The sequence below is a fragment of the Hesperophylax consimilis genome, unplaced genomic scaffold, assembly GCF_061612785.1.
Source record: "Hesperophylax consimilis isolate HC1 unplaced genomic scaffold, BYU_Hcon_1.0 scaffold_36, whole genome shotgun sequence".
Taxonomy (NCBI): Eukaryota; Metazoa; Arthropoda; class Insecta; order Trichoptera; family Limnephilidae; genus Hesperophylax; species Hesperophylax consimilis.
Window position 1 is genome coordinate 1,180,039 of NW_028301266.1, and position 24,435 is coordinate 1,204,473.

The 24,435-nt window shown below is 33.0% G+C and overlaps 1 protein-coding gene across 1 annotated transcript in view; it reads left to right on the forward strand.

Moving 5' to 3' along the window:
- The first annotated feature begins 645 nt into the window (after positions 1 to 645).
- LOC149409108 (uncharacterized) overlaps positions 646 to 24,435 on the forward strand; it is a 47,146-nt gene continuing 23,356 nt past the window's right edge. Inside the window, exons 1-3 of the mRNA XM_089650131.1 lie at positions 646 to 669; positions 2,470 to 2,630; positions 4,392 to 4,555. Coding sequence (XP_089506257.1) covers positions 2,477 to 2,630; positions 4,392 to 4,555 — 318 coding nt within the window. The 5' untranslated portion in view covers positions 646 to 669; positions 2,470 to 2,476. The remainder of the gene's footprint in view (positions 670 to 2,469; positions 2,631 to 4,391; positions 4,556 to 24,435) is intronic.

Below are 24,435 nucleotides of genomic sequence, written 5' to 3' on the forward strand. Positions count from 1 at the left end.
CCATAGAGTATCGATCGAAAATACATAAATCTCGGTAAATATCTCAGCTTTCTGTAATCCGTAACCGTAAAAGATAAAGTTGGACCATCTTTTCGGTTATAGAAAAAAATAAGAGATTATTGCCATCTATTATAAACGGATTCACAGGTTTCCTATATTCCAACTTCTACGGCCTAGGACTTTACGACTTATTCCTATTATAAACGGGCCTTAAATATATATATATATATATAATAATTGTCTATGACTCATAATTGTTTAATTTCTATGCTCAAAAATTTTATTTGACGTACGCTTTCTCTACTGCCAGTGATTTCATTTTATTTTTAATCTTTAATTATACGTTATAGTCCTTCAACTGTTAAGCCCACGCAGCTTAATTTATATTCCCATACTTGTGATTGTTATTGGTAAGTACTGATGCTTATATTCATCGCTATTAATTTTGGTAGCTACCGTTATTCTGAATCAAACTGAGCGACCAATTTCCTTTAATTTGTTTTATAGAATTCTCAAATGCACAACGGCGCTGTGTCTAAAGCAACTTATCTTATCTTACACCAATTGGTACCTTAGTTGGGAAATCCATTGGCATTTTGCTTGAGGACCTTCAAAATGTCAATTGGAGGTCTACCATTTTTAAGTGTTTTGGAAGAATATCAAATATCGGTAACCAATATTCTGTTAATAGTATAATGGCGAACACAACGAACGGTTTACTGGCTTAACTTAAAATATGAATAAATTATATATTGAGTTATACGACGACTGACGACAATTCTCTCGACCGATTGCAAATGTCGACTTCAAGGTCAAAATAGTCACGATTATTTTATCCTTATTCCAACTATGCGTTAATCATACGATATCATTGTTTTGACAGAATATTCCGAGCACATTCAAATAAGGGTTCCGTTACAACTATGTTTCTTTTCATGTATTTTTGTTTGGTCTTGTACCAATTATCAAATCCCACTACAGCAGTGCCATGGACCTGCTTAATATCGATACAATTCCCATATTAAAGACGGAACCAGCGCCCCAAGAAGACGGCGGAGGTGAAATGCCGTATACGGATATGGATTTTGACCTCCCGGATGTGAAGATGGAATGTTTGCAAAATGCGGCGAGTTCTCGGACAGCCAGTTAGTTGCATTGCATATATATATAGGATTGCACGAATTGTCAAAACTTACATAGCAGGTTATACAGAAGTTTAACCTGCTGTCTGGGCAATTCTTTCAAAGCGTTCTAAGCATTCATTTTTAACGTCCGGCAGGTCTATGTCAATTTCCGTATATGGATACCCCCCTACATTAAGTCAATTTTCCGTTCTTCACGGGGTCCATGTTCCGCCTTTGAGTCATTTCCGGCACTATTTACTAGTATAATTTCTTAAATATTGTTATATATGTATGTAAAAGCCATATTAGGCGTAAGATATAATTTTTTATTTTTTTATTTTGTGAACTCAAAGTTTTCTTCTCACTTTTTACAAAAATATTACATAAAACATGTCAGGCTGGGTTGTTTATCTTCCAAAAAGACTACGACGATTGTTTGTAATGTCGCGCGCCCGTCCGAATGTTGCAGGACAATTATAACTGTTAAAGTCATATTATGGAGCAAGCGATATTTTTTACGCCAACAATTTTTCTTGTCATTTTCACAATCGCTCTTGTAATTAATTTCTTTAATGCGGTTTAAGTAAAATAAATATTGATTGAGTAAAATAAATTTCTATGACTTAATTATTATTTAATGTCAATGAAAAAAAAATTACCTACTCCTTTCTTACTGCTAGTGATTTCATCCTGTTTTTAATCTCTATACATCGATATACATTATAATTCTTGAACTGTTCAGCCCACGCAGTAAAATTTATAATCTCATAATTGTGATTGTTATTGGTAAGTACTGATTCTTATATTCATCGCTATGCATTTTGGTAGCGACCGTTATTCCAAATCGAACTGAGCGACTGTCATTTAATTTGTGCTATGGAATACTCAAATGCACAACTGCGCTGTCTCTAACGCAACTTTTCTAAACTTACGCCGATCGAAACCTAAGATAGGGAGTCCAGTGGCGTTTTGTTTGAGGAACTTTAAACTGTCAATAAGACGTCTACCATTTTTAAAGCATTTCTAATATCGATAACCAATATTCTGTTGAAAGTATAATGGCGGACCCAATGAAAGGTTTACTTGCTTAACTTTAGATATGGATATAGTATACATTGAGTAATCCGACGATTGACGACAATTCTCTCAACCGATTTTAAATGTCGACTTCAAGGTCAAGATAGTCACAGTTCTTGTATCCTTATTTCCAAATATACATTTTGCATACAATATCATTGTTTTAAAAGAATATTCCGAGCACATTCAAATAATAGTTCCGTTACAACAGTGTTCTTTTTCAAGTTTATTTGTTTGGGCTTGTACTAATTACCAAATTCTACCACAGCAGTGCCATGGATCTACTAAATCCGGATACAGTTTCCATAAAGACGGAACCAGAGCCCCAAGAAGACGACGGAGGTGAAATACCGTATACGGAAATGGATTCTGATGCCCCAGATTTAAAGATGGAATGTTGGCAAAGTGCGGAGACTTCTCGGACTGCCAGTTAGTTGCATTGCATATGTAAAAAAAAAATTTCATTCCCAGAAAATCCCAGTTCGTTTTGAATTGTCCTCTCTTGCCGTACATACATATATTTGGCATTTTTCATAGACATATATATATATATATATATATATATATATATATATATATATATATATATATATATATATATATTGATAGACGAGAACTTAAAGGTGAGGGGTCAAACCAACAGTTGGGGGACGCAGAGGGGAAAGGTGACTGTGATTCGTCTATAAATCAATCTGACAGTATATAGGTATCTCGCATTATAATATCACCATTTATTTCTTAAAAGTAAAATCTGCCTTTGAATGATATTTTATTTTATATTTTGTTTCCGTATTTAGTTAAGACCTTTTTATAAATGTTTCATAATTTACATTCCAGTAAACAACGATGAGCACACTTGCGAATCGCTACATTCGAGCAATTTTGGAGGGTTGTCACAACCGCTCTCAGCTCTGTTCCTATTAATAATAAAATAATGAAATAAAATATATAACATTTCACTTTTAAGAAAATAATAAAAAAGGAAACCAACTAAAAAAAACAAATGAAATTATATACACACAGCTTGTACCAGCGATTTCTAAGAGTATTTGGAGTAAAAATTTAGACATCATTTTGCCGTCCGATGACACTTTTTCAATTAAAAACAAAAAACATGTTTTTCTATCACACATCGCCACTCGGTATAACCTAGCGCATTACGTGATATGCACTCCTTCTCGTTCTAGCAGTACCGTACATACGTAATGACGCCATTAAAGTGGAATAAATTTAAAAATGATTGGTTTATTATCCTTAATTAATACGACGGAGTTCCAGCAAGAAAAAACAGATGAAAAAATAGACGTTCCAAATGATACGATTATGTATTTTATAAAACCCAAAAGGCGAAAGCACATCCCTGATTCTTATGCAAACGGCTTTGTGTACGCGTCCAGATGTATCTCGATGTGATAGTATATGTTTCTACAACTGATCCATATTATACGATGTGAATAAGCTTAAAATAAAGTAAAATAATGCTAACATATGAAACGTAATACGACAATTGGGTTTATTCTCTTTTTCACATCTATTTTTATAAGTTTTCATAGCACAAACCACCATTTTGCCGTGTTATTTCATAAAATGAACCCATGAAGCTCGACTATAGCTCGACGCTAGTTCGCACAAGAATGATGATGTCACATTTTCTAGATTCACGGGAGGCCATACGCGAGCCCAGCCGGCTCCAATGGAACCGGTATGGGGAGTGGGGAATAATACGCTTTTATCAATTAGGGAAAGTCTACTAATATTCATATGTCTATGGGCATTTTCATATAAAATGTGTCCTTGCCTTAGATGTGGTCACTAAACACGCCCAAAGCCATTTTATACACGTTTCATTTAAGAATTGTGTTCATATGAATATAACCATGAATATTTTGTGTATATTTGTAGTTATATTATATATGTTTTTTATGTCTGTTAACCCGGGCGATACTGAGCGTATCCTAAGAAGTTAAACGTGTGATTTACTAGGCGGAAGGTGCTCAAGAGCAAACAGTTTTCCGTTCTTGAAGCATCGGTCCATGAATCAGACTTGTTAGGCCATTCCTATTACTTAAATTAATCTTAAGGTCTCCTATCCAAATTAACGCTTCTACATTGTTAATCTATGCTATCTTCAATCGTTCAAAAAAACCCTTTGTTGTTTTTCGATGTTCAACATTCTTATTATTTTTATAGGTGGCATTAATGTGGAGACTGTTAGCATCAAGGCAGAACTAGGACCCCGAGCTGAAGATGAAGGGGGGTTTCCTTACATGGAAATTGACATAGACTTGCCAGGTGTTAAAAAGGAATGCTTAGAAGACTTTGAAAGAATTACCCAGACACCAGGTAAAACAGATGTAAAACCGCAGACTCACAGTGGAGAAAAAACCTTTTCGTGTTGCGAGTGCAACTATTCATGTTCTCGAAAAACACAATTGACTAGCCACATGATGACTCACAGTGGAAAAAAACCTTTCTCATGTGGCGAGTGCAATTATATATTTTCTTATAAGAGCACTCTGACGAGCCACATGCGAACTCACAGTGGAGAAAAACCATTTTCATGTTTTTTGTGCAACGATTCATTTTCTCAAAAGAGCATTCTGATGAGCCACATGCTGACTCACACTGGAGAAAAACCTTTTTCATGTTCTATGTGCAACAATTCATTTTCTCATAAGAGCAACCTGACGCAACACATGCTCACTCACACCGGAGAAAAACCTTTTTCATGTTCTGTGTGCAGCTATTCATGTTCTCGAAAGAGCAGTCTGACAAGACACTTGCTGACTCACACTGGAGAGAAACCTTTTAAATGCTCTGAGTGCAACTATTCGTGTGCTGTAAAGGACAGTTTGACGGCGCACATGCGAACTCACACTGGAGAAAAACGTTTTTCATGTTCTTTTTGCAAATATTCATGTTTTCAAAGGAGCGATTTGAAAATGCACGTGCTGACTCACACTGGAGAAAAACCTTTTACATGTTCTGAGTGCAACTATTCATGTTCTCGAAAAAGAAACCTGACTCTACACATGCGGATTCACAGTGGAGAAAAACCATTTTCATGTTCTTTGTGCAACAATTCATTTTCTCAAAAGGGCAGTCTGATGAGACACATGCTGACTCACACTGGAGAAAAACCTTATTCACGTTCTCAATGCAACAATTCATTTTCTCAAATAAGTAGTCTGACGAATAACATCCTGACTCACTCTGGAGAGTAACCTTTTAGATGTTCCGAGTCTAACTATCCATGTTCTCCAAAAGGATGTTTAAAGAAACACACGGTGATTTATAGTGGATAAAAACCTTTTTCAGATTCTATGTGCAACTCTTCATGTTCTCGAAGGAGCGATCTGAAGAGACACATGCTAACTAACATATGGAAAAAACCTTTTTCATGTTCCGAGTGCAACTATTTAAAATAGCCAGCTGACGAACCATATGAAGACTCATATGAAACATAACCTTTCCAAAAATACAAAGGAGATTGGATGGATAACTAAACTCCCAAATTACTTGAATTCTAATGAATCACTCGTACGAGGAACGTTATCAAGTTTTATCATGCCTCTGTCCTACTATAACACACTTTCAAAACATGGAATATCTTGCAATTGGAACCTGCCTTGATCACTCACACAGAGCTGCTCAACATAGCCAAAAATAAGTTTACGCTTAAGAAAATTCTAAAAGTTCTGGTCGGAACTCCCACAGACGAAATATCTTTAAGTTTTCAATCCACAAAACCTTTATTTCAACATATCTGAATATCCCTCTGCTTAAAATAAATACAAAACCAGGGGAAAAATCGAAAATTCCTGGTAACAACTAATTTTAACACATCTTTTGGAAAGAGAAATATTTCATGGTGCGAAACTATATAATTCCCTAACAAATCAACTATCTAGTATACTTACTTAAATCAAACATGGCTGAGAGAACTAATTGATAATCATTATAGCTTGCAAACATTAACTCACTACAATAACTTGGAAACATGATGTATACAATGTAAACATATATAGATAATCATTTAAAAATCTAAAATGCCGCCTCAGAACAGTAAACCATTGTGAGGAGGATTGTGGAAATTGCAACATTATTCTCATACATTTAATAATATATTTTATTTTATATTAATGCTCAGTTCATTATGATACAAGTGATAAGGTGTATTAAATTATACTTGATAAGAGTACCTATTATGTATCTGTATTCAATGTCTGACGTTTGTGAATTCAAACTGTACAGTTCAAAATCTAACCATACTATTGGTCAGCACACGGCCTGTCAAAAGTAAATCGGCGTGACGGAACATTCCGCCCACCAAAATACAACAAGGTGTTTAAAAAAACAGTTTATTTTAAACAAGTTCTGCTGTGTAATTATTATTACGCGTGACAGCTGTTTCGCCCTCTAAAGGCATTTTCAAACTGTGGGTAGCCCACTTACAGACGATACATTTATATTATTTCTAGGTAGGTATTTTAATTTCAATTACTGATTTCTTAATTGATTTCTGAGTAAAAATGTTAGAAATTATTGATGGTTATTACCCTAGTAAAGTTTCCCCAATTAGTGTAATGTTTGAATTTGACTGAATGTCTTAATGTTAGTTATTCCCAAACGATGACTCATAGGGTTATTTTAATAGAGGGCGAAACAGCTGTCACGCGTAATAATAATTACACAGCAGAACTTGTTTAAAATAAACTGTTTTTTTAAACCCAATAATAATATTATTGTATATATAAAAAAATAAAAAAATAAAATGGAGTTCTACAAATTAAACTTAATAACAATAAATAATAAACAACAAGGTGCATTTTAAAGAAAATTTAGAAACCAAAACAGGCAATGCTGTGAAAAGTTGCGTGAACGAAGAAACAGTGAAAAGAAAGAAGAAAAAAAAAATTAATAATAATAATGATAATTATGATAATAATTAGAAAATGGAACAATAAAAATAAGAATAAGGAAAATCGATAAGAGAGAATGCGCCGCGAAAGCGAAGATGATTAGTCACATTTACTAGGCAATGGACATAATTTGGTTAATGGTCTCGTGAGAAGAGAACCATTCGATGTACGAACCGTAGCGATACGCACAACGCCGTCGGGACCTGGGTGCAATTTGTCGTCTCGTGCGAGAGGCCAGTGCAAAGGGACAGATTATCGATTCGGATTATCACTACATCATTCACAGAGAGTGAGTTGCAATTTTTGGTCCACTTGGCGCGCTGTGTTAGCAATTGGAGATATTCAAACTTCCAACGTTTCCAAAAATCCCCTTGGAAACGTTAAATGAGTTGCCAGTGACTCAGATGGTTGATTTTTAGATAAGTATAATCCTCGTCCGGCACGGAAGTCAAGAGTTCCAAAGTCAAAAAATGACCTGGAGTCAACACGCGCAAATCGTTTGGGTCAGAACTCAACGGGTAGAGAGGCCGAGAGTTTAGCATGGCCTCAATCTGCACAAATAGTGTCGTCAGCTCCTCGAAAGTTAACGTTTTGTTACCGATTAAGCGATGAGCTTTAAGGCGTATTAACCAGCGACCGAGAATTCGAATTTCGTCAAAAGACAGTCTCACGATCGGAAGTTTTTTAGAACGAGACAGAAATACCATATTCATTCCACTGCCAGCCGTATACTCCGCGCGGCGGTCGAAACCTACAGCATGGTTCCGATGAAATAACAATTATTGTGTTTGAATTTTCGGTTGTAGCTTTCTTCCTAATAAGTAGTTACATACTTATTTGTAAATTATACGTCGGAGTGCGTAAACATAAATAAATACAAATGTAGTGCGTTGACATAGTAGGTACAAAATAGGTAGGTATTTGAATAAACTTTTTTTTTTAATTTTTCAAATATTTTTATTCACTTGTTTTTTTTTTAAATTTTATTTTACATAGGTTTTACAAAAGTGATTAACATTAAGTTTGATTGTAAAAAATCTCTCGTCTTACATATTTATCCGTTTGTAAGATAGGTATTACCAGTAAGTTTTATTTCTAATACTTAAAGTAATTATATCAAAATAACCTTGTTTTTTTTCTTCTAAAACAAGAAGCTCAATTCACAATATGACATTATTAAACTGACAAAAAGTAACACTAAAAATACAAAATATGTTGAATTATACCAATGTAATGGGGAATTGGACAATAGAAGAGAAATTATTAACAAAAACATGATTTGAATCGCACATCACGATTCAAAACCGTTATTTTGACGGGAATCATATACGCATAGACTAGAATGCGGCATTGCCTGCTCTTTTGTAGCCAGTTAAATATATTTATATGAGGAAGATTTCGAAACAGAAATTGTACAGCTTAATGTGTAACTAAGAAAATTTTATTACAAATAAGTTTACATGGAAATGGAATTAATCTCCTTCGAAGTACTGTGCTTGACTAGAGATATACTTATCCCAACGTTGAATCCATGACTGGAAACATTTTACCACGAGTTACCCGACACCGTGTGTACAAGGTACTGTTGCATACGTGTTGCTCGCGCAACGTCGGGTAGTAAATTATGGTTTATGATTATCGCGGTAATTACAGTTGAATCGGTCACCGTAATATACCATGCATTTCCCGAAACCATAATAATAATAATAATAATAATTGGATGACTTGTATAGCGCCGTTTTTGTGCAAAATCACCTCAAGGGCGCTGAAATCACCTCAAGGGCGCTGGTATACAAGGGTATGGTTTTGTGCGTGTAACTCGCGTAATGCCGGGAATTATTGATATTTTATAATTACCGCGATATTCACGGTTTCAGTCACCGTAATTTCACCACGAGTTTCCCGACACCGTGTACACGTGGTAATGTTGCATGCGCGTAAATCGCGCAACACCGGGTAATAAATGCTTGTTTATAATTACCGCGGTAATTAGAGTTGAATCGGTCACAGTAATATACTACGCGTTTCCCGACACCATGTATACAAGGGTATGGTTTTGTGCGTGTAACTCGCGTAACGCCGGGAATAATTGCTAGTTTATAAATACCCCGATATTGACGGTTTCGGTCACCATAATATCCATGATTCACAATATATTGTAGGTATTACCTATTTACATAATAAAATAATAATAATATTAATGTAAATTACACATACCGACGGAATTTTAGAGACAATATTTGCTTCAGAATCACAACCATTTGTCGGTAGGTGATTATTTTCCCTGAAAATTAAACAACACAAAATTATCGCTAAATGTTATAAAAAATATATGCGTATTCTGACTGATTCGTTTGAACGACCCTGTAGCATATAGAGTACGTACAATGTACAAGGATAATTAAATATGACTAACCCTTTTTTTTCTGCAAATATTTCTCCCATGTACGTTTTTGATGACGAAATTTTTGTTTTCTTATAAAAATTTTGTCCGATAGTATTTTTCTCCTCATTTTTAAACGAGGAATTTCGTTAAAATGTTATCAAGTAGACTGGCGTGGAATAGACGTCTGCACGCCGCGCTGTCGCAGCGGGGAATGATAAAATTTCGGCTTGCGCCGAGGTAATCAGAAACAACGAACAAACAATAAACGCGAATCGAAATTAATTACTATTATATACTTTAAGAATATATTTCTTGGTCATAAATTATTTTTAATGTTTCAATAATATCATAGTAAATTATTTTTGTAAAAAGATCTCAACTATACCAATTTGTAAGGTCATAAATAAATAGTCAAATTGAGGGATTTTCGTCACAAAACGCGTCCTCGGATTTATTTATTAGTAATTTTATTTGAAATAAAAACAAAATTCTTATACATATATATGATAGATAATTTATTGATTGTTTATACTGTATTATTATATGATTTGAAATATTTGTTGTATGATACAACTTCGCCTTTGAAAATGCAACAAATCTGCATATCGTCCAACGGTAACACTTTATTATGGTATGAAAATAATATCATTTTCCAAAATTTTACAACTTACTTTACAAGATAAAATAACGATCTTTCGAAATCAATTTGTGTTTTTTTCTAGAAAAGTGTCCATACGTCTAAAAGTGACCTCAAAAATGCCAAATTTCAGGTCAAGTCTACCTATTTCGCCTTAACCGATTTAACCTGAATCTCCCATACGCCACCGAAATGGGAACTCGATGGTGGATTGAAACGGACCTCAATTTTTTCTGACTGTGTAGCAGTTTGCATAAATGAATGGAGCTGAGTCTTAGTTCCAACGAAATTCGTGCCGCAATCTTAGTGTATGACGTTTACACGACCTCGTCGACCTACAAATCGAAGTAGCGCTGCAATAAAAGCTTCGGTAGACAGGTCAGAAGCTACTTCAAGATGTAGAGCCTTGGTGGTAAAACAGACGAATAAGCAAAGATAATACTTGTTTATCTTAGCGATAGTTGCCGGCCATTATACGAAACGGACCACCGTAATCAATGCCCACAATCGAGAATGGTTTAACCTGATTAACACGAGCGGCGGGTAGGTCACATGAAAGGCTGTAGAGGTGCTGGATTTATGCGATAACATTGTATACACTTTGACAGACAATGTCGGATGGCGTGCTTGGGGGACAGAATCCAGAACTGCTGTGTCAAGAAATATTGCATTGTGTTAATGCCTGGGTGACAATGTTCTCGATGTAGAGCGTCCATCACAAGAGAAGTAAGGTTAGATTCGAAGCAGGACAGGATGTTTATGCTCGAATTCGAGCCCAGATCGAGATAACCTGCCACCCACCCTGAGCACACCGTGGTCGTCAATGAAGGGATCAAGCTTCCGCATTTGTTTCGACAAAAGGTTGCCCTCCTTCAAGCGCGTGAAATCATCATTTAAATGTACATGTTGAGTGCGTTTGACTACTGTCAAAAGTGAAGTGTGAATTTCGGCACCGTTTAGTGGAAGATAAATAGTTTAATAGTAGAAGTTTAAATAAATAAATATTATAATACTTAGTTTAATATTATAATACTTAACTTAATATTATAGTACTTTGTTTAATATAATAATACTTAACTTAATATTGTTATACTTTTTGACCGGTCGGTGGCCGAGTTGACATCGCGCCTGGGTCCCAACCAGGCGTAGTGTTTTCAATTCCTCGGCTGGCTAAGTCCTCCATCACAACACAAGCAACATTTTCCGCTTACTATGGTGGTAGTAGGAGATTTTCAAATATTGTCAGGTTATTCGTAACCCGGGAATGTTTGTCTTTGTTTAAAAAAAAAAATATATATATATTTATATCGGACAACACTTATTGGAACATCTTTGAGTAAACCACCTTTCTTGATCATCCTTTCACATGTGATATATAACGCTGTAAATTACGTGGCAACATGTTTTTTTGTGAAATAAATTTAAAATGTGGTCAGCTATTATATATACAGCTATTTTATGCATATGCTCACAAAATTTTCATCATTTAATCATGAACGCTTGTTGATCTTTTTTATGAAAGCACTTACTTGATATGCAATGTTGCCAAATCTTTTGTCCTACTGTCGAGCTTCTGTTTGGACGGACTTGAACAGATTTATTTGTTGGTTGAATATTCGAAAATACGTAATGCATTGTAACGTTTGGCGCGAATATTTAAAATTGCGGGTTTATTTAAAATTAAAGTTATACAATCAAAACTTATTTATATTACGTTTACAGTTGAATTCATTATTTTGAAATTCGTTTTGTAGAACAGGCTTTTATAAGATATTCTATCTTTTTAATAGCATTAATATATTATTTGAAAATGTAGATTGATTTACAATAAAAAACAATACAAACACCATAAAAATACACGAATGTTTAAACACCAACATCTGCGATTGCCCTCCTCTAGAAAAAACAGAACAAATAAAGTATCTAGGAATCGTAATTGACCATAACCTTAGATGGATACCTCACATCAAACATATCACAAATAAACTTCTCAAAACAATCCACATTTTCCTTAACATAAGAAACATATATAAAATAAAACAATTGAAAACAATATATTTTGCACTCTGCCAATCAATAATAGAATATGGAATTATTGCTTGGGGAGGAGCAACAAACTCGGCTATCAATTACATAGAAACCGCTCAGAAAACGATCTTAAAGGTAATACTAAAAAAACATAGACTGACCGATACAGACCAAATATTCAACAGCTGTGACGTACTAGATATACGCCAATTATACGTTAAAACACTACTAAACTACATTTTTAACAAAAAAAATAAATTTCAACATACACAAAATAACACTAACAGACCAGTTAGACAAGCGTACAAAGAAAACATTAAAACTCCAACAGTAAATTCAACATTTGGACAAAGACACTACCAATACCATGCTATAAAAGCTTTCAACAGTCTAAAAATTGAAATTAAAATTGAGGAAAATAAAAATAAATTCACACACAAAATTACAAAATGGATTAAACAACAAAAAAGACAATATTACCAAAATGTCATAGCATAAAATAAAAATAAAACCTACACGTAACACACACAACCAACATAAACACACATCACTCACAAACACACAAGATTATTTTCATTGTATAATTTTTTTAATTTTAAATGTATTATTATGTATTTTTATTTTTAATTTTAAATTTATTATTTTCTTTTCAAATTTACTATCTTCTCTTTAAATGTAATATGTAGATAAGATTTTCATATTATAAAATGAAGGCCTCAGCACGGGCAAGCCACCCAGTGAGGCCTACATTACTGGAAAACATAAATTGTAACAAAATAATGTACCAAATAAAAAAAAAAATAAAAAAATTAAAATACCAAAGTTCAATAATATTAGTATTGTGTTTACAGTATTATTGAAAGTATATTTTATAAAATCTGATTTATTTGAGTTGTTTTCTTTCCTTTTATTATAGAATACCTATTATATGATTTTCAGAAAACGACTTTTGTACACAATATTTGTGCTGGTGTATGTTTATACATATTTTGTATTAATAGTTCTTCATTTTTGTTAATTTTATAACCTTAAATATAAAAGTTACAAATCAATGTACACCATAATATGTATGTATAGTTGTAATGTGTAAACTTTCCTAAATAAAGATATTATTATTATTTTTTAGTGGAATAAATCGTTGATTTTTTTTTTACATTTACTCCACACAAGAGGCCCTGAGGATAATAATTTCCCTCAGGGCCTATGTCATCTTTGAAGATGCTGTGTGGAGGGTCTTTTTGAGGAGGGGAAGGAGTGAACATGTGTCTTGAAGAGACCCATGTTTTATGAGGGAGGAAACACAGAGGCCGGAAAATTGTACTGATTTATTTGAGTTGTTTTCTTTCCTTTTATTATAGAATACCTATTATATGATTTTCAGAAAACGATTTTTGCACACAATATTTGTGCTGGTGTATGTTTATACATATTTTGTATTAATAGTTCTTCATTTTTGTTAATTTTATAACCTTAAATATAAAAAAAAAATTTCAAGAAAAAAACAAAAAATGTTGAAATCTGATGTTACGCCTTCAACTATCGATTTTAAAAAAATGTGCGACGAAGTTATGAAACTAGAACTGAATATAGCACAACGATTTGAAAATGAAAAATCTTATGCGGTCTATGGGGAACTTTGTAAAATAACAATTGCTCATATTATAATTGTTCCTCGGAGCATCTTCCATAGAAATACCGGTAGAACAAGCATATGCTCTAAAGATTGCAATCCGTTTGTTAAGATGGGAGAATCTATCAAACAGACCGCCCGTTTCTGCACAGAGTCGAGGGTTTTTCAGGTATTTTCGGGCTTCACACCAGAGGTGGCTGCCAAATCCAACCGTGGGGCGCACTTGTGATTTGTACAGGGTCAGCAGTTGTGTACTATTAAAGTATTTACGGGCCCTGTACAGTACGCCCTCATTAACCTCAATTATTTGAAATATTCAGAACTAGTTATGTTACTGAGCCATTTTTTTGTTTGTTTAACAATAGCTCCACACAGGAAGCCCTGAGGAAAATATTTTCCCTCAGGCCTATGTCATGTTTGAAGATGCTGTGTGGAGGGTATGTGGAGGGGAAGGGAAGGAGAGGAAGGATAAGGTGTGAGGGGTGGGTCCAGGAGTGACGGACGTATGAATCCATCCCTCCCACTGCGGTGCAAGACGATGTTCCCAAAGAGTTCTGCCTGAAAGGTTTCCCTCAACCTGTCTCTCCGGCCTTCCACGTAGCTGGAGGACACATCCACCGCCAAGACCCGAGCAAACCTCACCCCGGGCACAGTCACCAAACCACTTGGGGTGACCTATGGCAGAGGTGTAGTTATCCAATAAATGGTTCCCGGGGTGGCAGTACCAAATTGTAAATAGATTAGAAGATACTTTCCTGAATGGTCGCCATTCCCCATGGGGTTACCAGTCACGTCTTCCACTCTGGAATGTACCCGGCAGTAGCTGTAGTATAATCTACCATAGCCACATATTGCACAAGTCTTGTGTTTTAATAAAATTTTGCACAAATTCATTGTTTGGTAAAATAAAAACAAATTTGAAAAAATTCACATTTTAATTAACAACTTTCATTAGGAAATTCAACAGAACTAAAACAAACTTTAAAACTAATTAACCTTCCAGCGGGCGCGTTGAGAAATTTCCCTTGAGCGGGCGCTTGTCGTAAATTTTACGTCATCAAGTTTTCTCCATGTAAGTGGTGTTTTCTTTATACAAACGTTAGGGAATTTCTTTGAGGATATGAAAAATCATAATAGGCAGTACCTACTTTAAAAAAATATATTTGAATTTCTTAAAAAAAACGAGGCAACACTCTAAACATGTTAATATTTCAAAACAAAATATTTTATCGACCTATTTAGTCAGAATCAATATTCTCATCCTTACAATTGTTACAAACCACCTCAACTGAAGAATGGTTTTTGCGTGTAAAGGACTGGCAACGGCAACACTTCATTGATGCGAAGGATCTTTTCTTATCCAGTGCACATAACCGACAAACACCGCATTTTGGAAAGCTTCTGTTTTATTCTTCTGTTATCGGTTCAACTGCCCTACCGTAATTCACTTTGAGAAAAGCATTTATATCTTGCGGTAAATGTTTGACATTTGATTTGACTCTAGCATAGCTCGAAGCTCGATGCTTACAACTAAGTCGCAAGAGTGGGGGAAGCGATAAGGCGCGTTTGTTGTAAATTTTACGACAGCGCGCCCGCTGGAAGGTTAAGTAATGATTTTTTTCATAATTGCAGTTTAAAAAATATACAATACGTTATACAAAACTGACATTATCAGAGTTTAACAAAATATATAATAGCAAAATCGAGAGAAACAAAACATACTTAAAAAATAATTAATTAATGATTTTTACATAATTTCAGTTTAAAATAATATGGAAAACGTCATACCAAACTGACATTATCAGAGTTTAACAAAATAGAGAAATAAATCTCACTTAAAAAAAAAAATTGCATTCATTTTCAACTAATTAATTTTCCCTATTTAGTAAAATCCTTATTTAACAACATCCCCATTAAAGAATGCCTTAAAATAATTGAAAATATCCTAGAACAATCTAATGTCAACCCAATAATAAGAAAAGAGTTATTCCAGCTCATAAAAATTTGCATACAAACAAATTATTTTCTTTTTAATGATACATATTTTGAGCAATTGGACGTACTTCCCATGGGATCCCCTTTAAGCCCACTTCTAGCGGATATATTTATGGATCATATGGAAAATATTATTCTTAAGTCTCCCTTAGCTAAATATATAATATACTATGTCAGATATGTAGACGATATCTTAATATGTTGGAAAGGCACCAACCGTCAATTAGATATCTTTATTAATTGGGCCAACACTGTTAATAATAAAATCTGCTTCACAGTCGAACATGAGATCAAAGGTAAAATATTTTTTTTAGATCTAACAATTGGAAAGAATAATAATAAACATACTTTTGAAATATTTAGAAAACCAACTTTTACAGACACTACAATAAATGGAAATTCAACTCATCCTTCAGAACAGCCAGAAAATGCAAATTCAACTCATCCTTTAGAAACAGAGGTAATTATCTTTAAAATGTACAAAAAGTACGTTACCTGAGAAAAATCCACATAATCGTGTTAGAGTACTAAAATCATCTTCTATATTATTATGCCCAGACAATTCTGAAATTTCAGAATCTCTGAGAACTCAAATATTTCATGTATTTAAAAATTATAATATTGCAAAAATAGCAATGTCTGACCCATTAATATGTTCATATGGGTCTTTATTATTAAGTAATCATAAGGAACACCATTTGAAGACATATATAACATCGAAGATGAGGGATTTAGCCAAGCTGTATATAGTCATTAAAGAACAGAAACCTTCAATTTCAACCTTTGATTTAGCGTTTGACCCTGTGCATGTTAATGTTTTTATTAAAGCCGTACAAATAAATAGTGGTTACGATGAAATTACAGGTTCTGTAAAAATTCCTAGCATGCCTCAACGACTTTGTACGGCTATAAAAGATTGTACCTGTATCAACTTGTTGTTCCGCTGCATTTCCTACGATTTTACATACATTTCGTGTGTCAATGGGTTCCATGATAAAATGAATTGACTCATCAAGGAGACGCAATATAAAATATGTACCTACATACCTGTATCAACTTGTTGTTCCGCTGCATTTCCTTTGATTGTGCATAAACTTCTTGTGTCAATGGGTTCCATGATAAAATTAATTGAGACGCAATATATAAAAAAATGAAAACCTGCAAAACATCCGACAGTTAGCCAAATGCGAAGTTATCATGTAGGTATATTTATTTATTACAATTAACACATTTTTTACCAATAAATAATAATCACTTGGATAACCCTGATATATAAATATTGATTCACTTTCATGTTTCGCTTTCATATATATATAAATACATTTCAAAATTTTCGTTTGTTCAAAATCTTATATATCCAAAAGTTCTTTACCGATTGTTTTGAAATACGCGTGTGAGTTTATGGATTATTATTATATAGATATCACCTGTGACCCGTGACAGATAAAAACATGTTTTTTTTTAAATAGCGCCAACTGTTGGACGTTAAACCAAAACGCACTATTGTATACTAATTCGAATTATGTTTAGAAAGCCTTATCAACATCCGACAGAACAGTTAATGATTGAAAATAACTTATTAGACATAGATAAACTGTTCATAAAAAAAGATCATCTACAAAAACTGCATAAAAAAATTACCACATCACATAACTCACTCGCAAAACACGAGAGCAATTACACACAAACAATTACAAGTATCGTATATCAAATCAAATTTCGCTAAAAGACATGAATCTTACCTGGCTCCTCACATATTCAACATGTTCCTAACCCAAACTAAAACTTACGTCTTACCAAATAATTTGAATTGGGTGTTCAAAAGATTTGTAAACTGGTTGATGGTAAAACAAAGAACAGATATTAGAAATATTCTAAACATCTAATGCATTTTACAAACCATACTGCACACAAATTCTAACAAAATTACAAAATTTTACAATTAATTATAATACGAAATACTCATTTCATATTTTTATACATAATTCTTCAACACATATAGTACTACACTTATTTTTCTATTTTTATATTACTCATTTTTTTACTTCTATTTTTTCTTATTATTTTTATTTTACTATTTTTTACTAAACATTTAGTTTATTTTTATTTATTTATTTTATTTTATTTCATTTTTTTTTAATTTTATTTTATTAACGCCTAGAAGGCTTTTACATATACATGTTATGGGTTTTGTTGTTCAGTAGCATTATAAAATATTTTAATTACATAGCATAATAAATTGAGTATGAACTTACATAACAATGTGTAGGGTTATTGTTATGGTGTTATTATTTTATAAACATAAGCAAGCAAAGTTTATTGTACAAAGTACGTCGGTTGAATATTTTACAGAACATAGGTTAAACTAATACATAAACTTGAGAAAAATATAACAGATATAGGTAGGTAGTTAAGTAGATACAATTCAAGTATATAGTTACGGTGTTATTGGAATTTGGACAATGAGTTCGATAAGTTTATATAAATATAGTGTAGTTACAAGAGTACAATAATGTAAGTAGGTAATACACACAAGACAAGTAAGTTTGTTATTATTATTATAAAGATAAACACTACAGTTTGTTGTAAACCATCTTTGTAATCATCAATCTTTATTTTGCCCGATTGGGAATTTTACAAAACAAAGCTTAGTTAATGAAACAATAAAATATGCGTTTGAAAAAAAATTATGAATCTGTTACAAACATTCTAGTATACTGTATTTTAGTTTGTATACTGATTGGTGATGATAAACATCAATTGAGCTATACTTATTACCGAGTATGTGAAGTCTTTGAATAGGTGAGTTTTGAAAATAATTGTTAGCAGATATGGGAACATTATATAGAGCGGTCTGTCGAGTGTCGCGCGTAGGTACACGGAGCGATATAAGACTCGTCAAATCAATGGCGTCCAGTCTGCCATTCGAAATTTTGAAAAGAGATACTAAGTCGCACACTGTGCGTCTCAATGATAAATCGGTTAAATTTAGTAAGTTCATGAGGAAAGTGTAATTAAGATATTCGTTTGGAATTCCTAATTTATAATTAATAAATCGCAGAAATTTATGTTGCACTCTTTCAATTTTTAATTGGTGAATCTTATAAAATGGAGACCAGATTGTTGAGTTATACTCTAGATTACTTCTAACTAAACCAGTGAATAGCAGTTTGAAGGAATTTATTAATTTAAAATCTTTCGTTGTCCTTAATATAAAACCCAAACATTTCATGGCCTTGTTGGTTATTTCGTTTATATGAGGAACAAATGTTAGTTGCCTGTCAAAAATAATACCAAGATCCTTAATATTCTCAACTCTTTTTAGGAAAATGTTGTTGATGCTATATTGATGCGTAATGGGATTTTTGATTCGGGAAAAAGTTATCGTTTGACATTTATCAATATTGAGAAATAGTTCATTATATATAAATTGTTAATTACCAGCCTCAGAACAGACTATGTCTAGTGAGGAGGGTAATGAAAAAAAGAAAACATCTGTACAGAACCAACCTTAAATAAACGCCCTGGTTGCTGGCACTGAAACTGTATTGTATCTTCTGTATTCTTTTATCTTGTTAACATATATTATCTATTTTTCTCTTTCTTTGCATACTGTACGTAAATGTGCGTAAATGGCACCTGTGCTGTTAGTTAAAAAAATACATAAAATGAGGAGAAATGGCACTAGTTTTTTAAAGGAACATGAAATTCAATTCTCAATATTAAAACAAAAAGAAAACATAAAAATATTAAAGGAGAAAAATAAATAGAAAAGATTTTCGATGCAACCCTAACCAGAACATGAATTAAAACTTCTTATTATCTTATGAAGATGATATATTTAATATTAACATAAAAAATAATCATAAATGCAAACCATTCAAATATGTATTACAATTTTAAACCTGATTCTTTCAAAGAACTGCAGTGAAATTTGGTGAAATATTTACTATTATTGATTTTCAAAAAAACGATAAAACCACTTGAAATCAAGGTCAGCACATGTTATTTAAAAAAAAAAACACTTTACATCAGTAAGATAACAGTAAGAAACAACTATTTTAGTAACCAAAAATGGAAAATAATGCATTTTAACAGCTATTTCGTTCAAAATCAAATAATTTGATATAGAAATAAATAATTTCTTCACGTTTTGATATAAAAATATTTTTTGAGGATAGTTTTTATTTTAACCTTTCCCTTACTGTGCTGAAAAAATCTACGCGTATCGGTGCTGTGTTGTTAATACACATCTCAAAATAAGCAATATAATATCGGAAAAATATGAATATTCATAGCTAATCGCTTATGTTTATTATATTTTATATCAAAACTGATAAAATTTTTAATTTAATTGCTGAGAAGAAAAAAAGAACCATTAAACTTTCACACCAATCAAAATGGCCACTAAGTGAACAATCGATTTTAATTTTCAGGAAATAAGAATTGAAAATTTGTTTTTTTTTTTGGTAAAATTTCGATCCCGCTGGCCTCGCTTATTATGAATATTTTTTAGATAAAACCTTTAGATTCACCTTAATTACTGTACGACACAACTTTTAACCTTCGGGGAGGTGGAAAATTTTGCAATAAAAATTTCAATTACGTAAAATTAAAATTAGCTTTCGTTTTGTGAAACGAGACCGTCCATTTTCAAACTTTACTGTCAAATGTCATTTTGTTTTGTTGGTATTTCTGTTACTATAGGAAAAAACGAACGGCTAGAAGTGGCTAGAAACATAATCGCGCGGGCATTTTTTTTTAATGTTAAAAAATTCCGTCAAATTAGTATTTACCTAATATGCATGCATTGTGTGCGTTGTGATTGAATTTTATTAGCTGGATTTTATTTTTTTACGTTCAAATTTTATTTAAGTTAACTATTTCAGCGATGTTGAGCGGCTACGCTAAGTTTTTGTAGCATGGTTTATGATGAAAAAGTAAATGCCCCCTTTATACCGCCTGCTTGCGTCAAGGCAAGAAAAACATCCCAGTTTTCAATTAGTTTAGCGGCTACGCTAGGTTTGTGTAACATGGTTTGTGATTCAAAAGAAAGTGTCCCTTTTATACCGCCTGCTCGCGTCACTAATTGAAACTGGGATGTTTTTCTTGCCCTGACGCGAGCAGGCGGTATTAAGGGGACACTTTCTTTTGAATCACAAACCATGTTACACAAACCTAGCGTAGCCGCCAAACTACTTGAAAACTGGGATGTTTTTCTTGCCTTGACGCGAGCAGGTGCTATAAAGGGGGCACTTCCTTTTGTATCACAAACCATGTTACACAAACCTAGCGTAGCCGCTAAACTACTTGAAAACTGGGATGTTTTTCTTGCCTTGACCCGAGCAGGCGCTATAAAGGGGGCACTTTCTTTTGTATTACAAACTTAGCGTAGCCGCTCAACATCGCAGAAATAGTTAACTTAAATAAAATTTGAACGTAAAAAAATAAAATCCAGCTAATAAATTTCAATCACAACGCACATAATGCATGCATAATAGGTAAATAATTATTTGACGGAATTTTTTAACATTAAAAAAACGCCCGCGCGATTGTCTCTAGCTACTTTTAGCCGTTCGTTTCGTCATATAGTAACAGAAATACCAACAAAACAAAATGACATTTGACAATAAACAAATAAAGTTTGAAAATGGACGGTCTCGTTTAACAAAACGAAAGCTAATTTTAGTTTTACGTAATTGAAATTTTTATTGCAATATTTTCCACCGCCCCGAATGCAAAAAGTTGTGTCGTACAGTAATTAAGGTGAATCTAAAGGTTTTATCTAAAAAATATTCATAATAAGCGAGGCCAGCGCGATCGAAATTTTACCTTTTTTTAATTTCCGGGTACTAAAATAGTTGTTCCTTTTGATATCTAACTGATAAAGAGTGTTTGTTAAGTTCATATTAACCGTATCTTACTTGTCATAATCATACAGTGGGGAACATTCCAATTCGCTTTTAGGGCTCAGAAAGTTACCAAAAGCCTGATATATTACTAATAGATATGACGAGATAATATATGTTAAAATGTAGAAATCGTTATAGAAAGCAATGTACGTCAGTTGGCTTCGAAAAGTCTTCACCTAACTGTTTAACTTATCGTAATATTGAAAAAAACTGGTATCCAGACTTACCTTGAAAGTTATCTTAGTATACGTGATAGCTAAATATGAAGAAAAGTAATATTATATGATATAGTTTTGCTTTTATTGGTCCGAAGACAGATCAATGTACCTACACACAAACGTCAAACAGACATTATTAGATGTGTTTGGAAAATTATCTATGGAATAGAAATGTTGCCATCATATTATTGAATTCATAAAAAAAATTATCTATAGCAAATTGGTAGCCTACCCAATATTAACCTAAAAAGATCATCGCAAACGTCCGGAAAAATTGAAACGGTATTGCAGCTTGACACGGGTAGCTTTGCAAGAACTGCAAGATGAATGAACGAAAAAAATAACTTTATTTGGATAGTGTTTTTTGTTTTTGTTTTTACAATACAGTCAGTTTTTATCAGGTATGGCATACAAAGCTGGGGCGGTGCAGCCAAGACTATACTAGATCCGTTAGCCAAGGCACAAAAAGCTGTAATAAGAGTGATGGATAATAATCCATCGACACCCTTATTTAAGGAATCAAAATTATTAGACGTAAGACAGATTTATATACATGCACTCATAATGTACTATACGAACAATCCCAAGCTTAATATTCTTGTAGATCACATTTACACATCAAGACTAAGATCAGAACAAAGGATGATAGTACCAAAATTGAACACATCGTTTGGACAACGTTTCTCTGTATTCCTGGCTCCTAAGGTGTATAATGGGTTCAAGCAGCAATGCAGTAAGGTTTAAACAGGCCCTCTTCAAAAGCAAATTACCTTATGGCTCATAGAATGTGGCAGAATGAAATCTGAAAGCTTCCTGAAAGAAATACATTTTTGTCTGGCTAGAGAAAGACCATTAAGTGAATTCATTCCAACCTTATTCCTATTATCGTGTACATATTTACTATTTTTGTTTTTGTTTTACCATTTGTCGATATATGTACTACATTTTATAATTGTTTTTTTTATATTTTCTTATGTTTTCTTTTTAATATTTTCTTATCTATGTTACCACCATAATATGGGCATTTGCAAAATAAATAAATAAATTTGGTGCGTGATTTAAAATTGCAATCCTGCGTTAATGTGTACAATTATTCAAGTTCAATAAACTGTTAATTTTCTAAAATTTAAAAACAAAAAAAAACTTGGTTATAACGACTACAAAGGGATCGATTAAATTTCCTGCAAATAGCTATTCTCGAAATATCCCTAAAAGGTTTTTAAAAGTCGTATGTACCTACCTAACTACCTCTACTACCAATATCTTTTCAAAATACAAGTAAGTATAACATATTTAACATTTCCCTTACTGTAAAAAAATCCACGGGTTCCGGTGCTGTGTAGTCAATACCGACACATCTTAAAATAAGCGATTTAATGTCGGAAAAATATGAATATTCATAGCCAATCGCTTATGTTTATTATATTATATGTCAAAAGTGATAATAACTGTAATTTAATAGCTGAAAACATAAAAAAACCATCGGCAGATGCTAAAAAAACGTGCGAGGAGTCCTTATCTAATGACGGTCCGTGACCGAATGGCGGCGGATGTGCGCTGGACTACACGCACACAGCTTTCCGTGTTTACGCTGCCAGTCTTGCAGGGGTTTCAAACTTAATTTTATTTAAATGAAATAAACAAATGCGTAAAAAGAAATATTATATTGAGAAACAAAATTAAACATTAAAAATTCCACATGTATTTCATTTAAATATAACAGCAAAATTATGTAAGAACAAAACAATACAGCGAAATCAAAAATAATAAAAAATTTAAACCAAATATATTAAATTGTTAATCTAAATTGCATCTCAATTGCGGCAGGAAATATATTTTTTCTTTTCTGTGGCTTGAGCATACAGGTTTTTGACAAATATGACAAACTATGGTGCTTCTTTTTTTTGTGTTGTATGGGCAAAATCTGCAAGTTTTCGACGGTGCTCGGGACACTAGTACATTTCTTGAATCACTCGTTATATCATTCGTAACAGCAGTTGCGGGTGGTGTTTCTTGATAATATGACAAAACTGTCTCGAAAGCATCTTGTTGTTGTTTGTGAAATTTGACCGTGCTGTTTTTTTCTTTTCATTACATTGGGCTAAGCCAACTCTAAACCTAGCTGTCTTATGAATAATTTCCTTTTACTTCTATTATTTTTTTTTCACTCTGGATACTTTTGAATCCATAATAAATATGTGTTCAGTGCAGCAATGTCTAACATTTCCATGAACAAGCGAAACGGCCATCTTCTTGTCGCCCTTACATACGAATACTCATTCTGTGTCAACGGCACCTTTGGTTTTATTATAATGTAAAATTATATCTGTTTTTTTTTGTATCGGTTTGGCTTATTTCATTTCCAAGGAATTGAGTTGATAGCAGCAAAACTGCTTTATTTTGCTGAGGCATATACGACACAAGTGTTTTATTTGATGTAAAACCAAACTGGCTACTATACAATGGCCTTTTTTTGATGGTAAAAACTCTTTAGGGATTTCCCTCT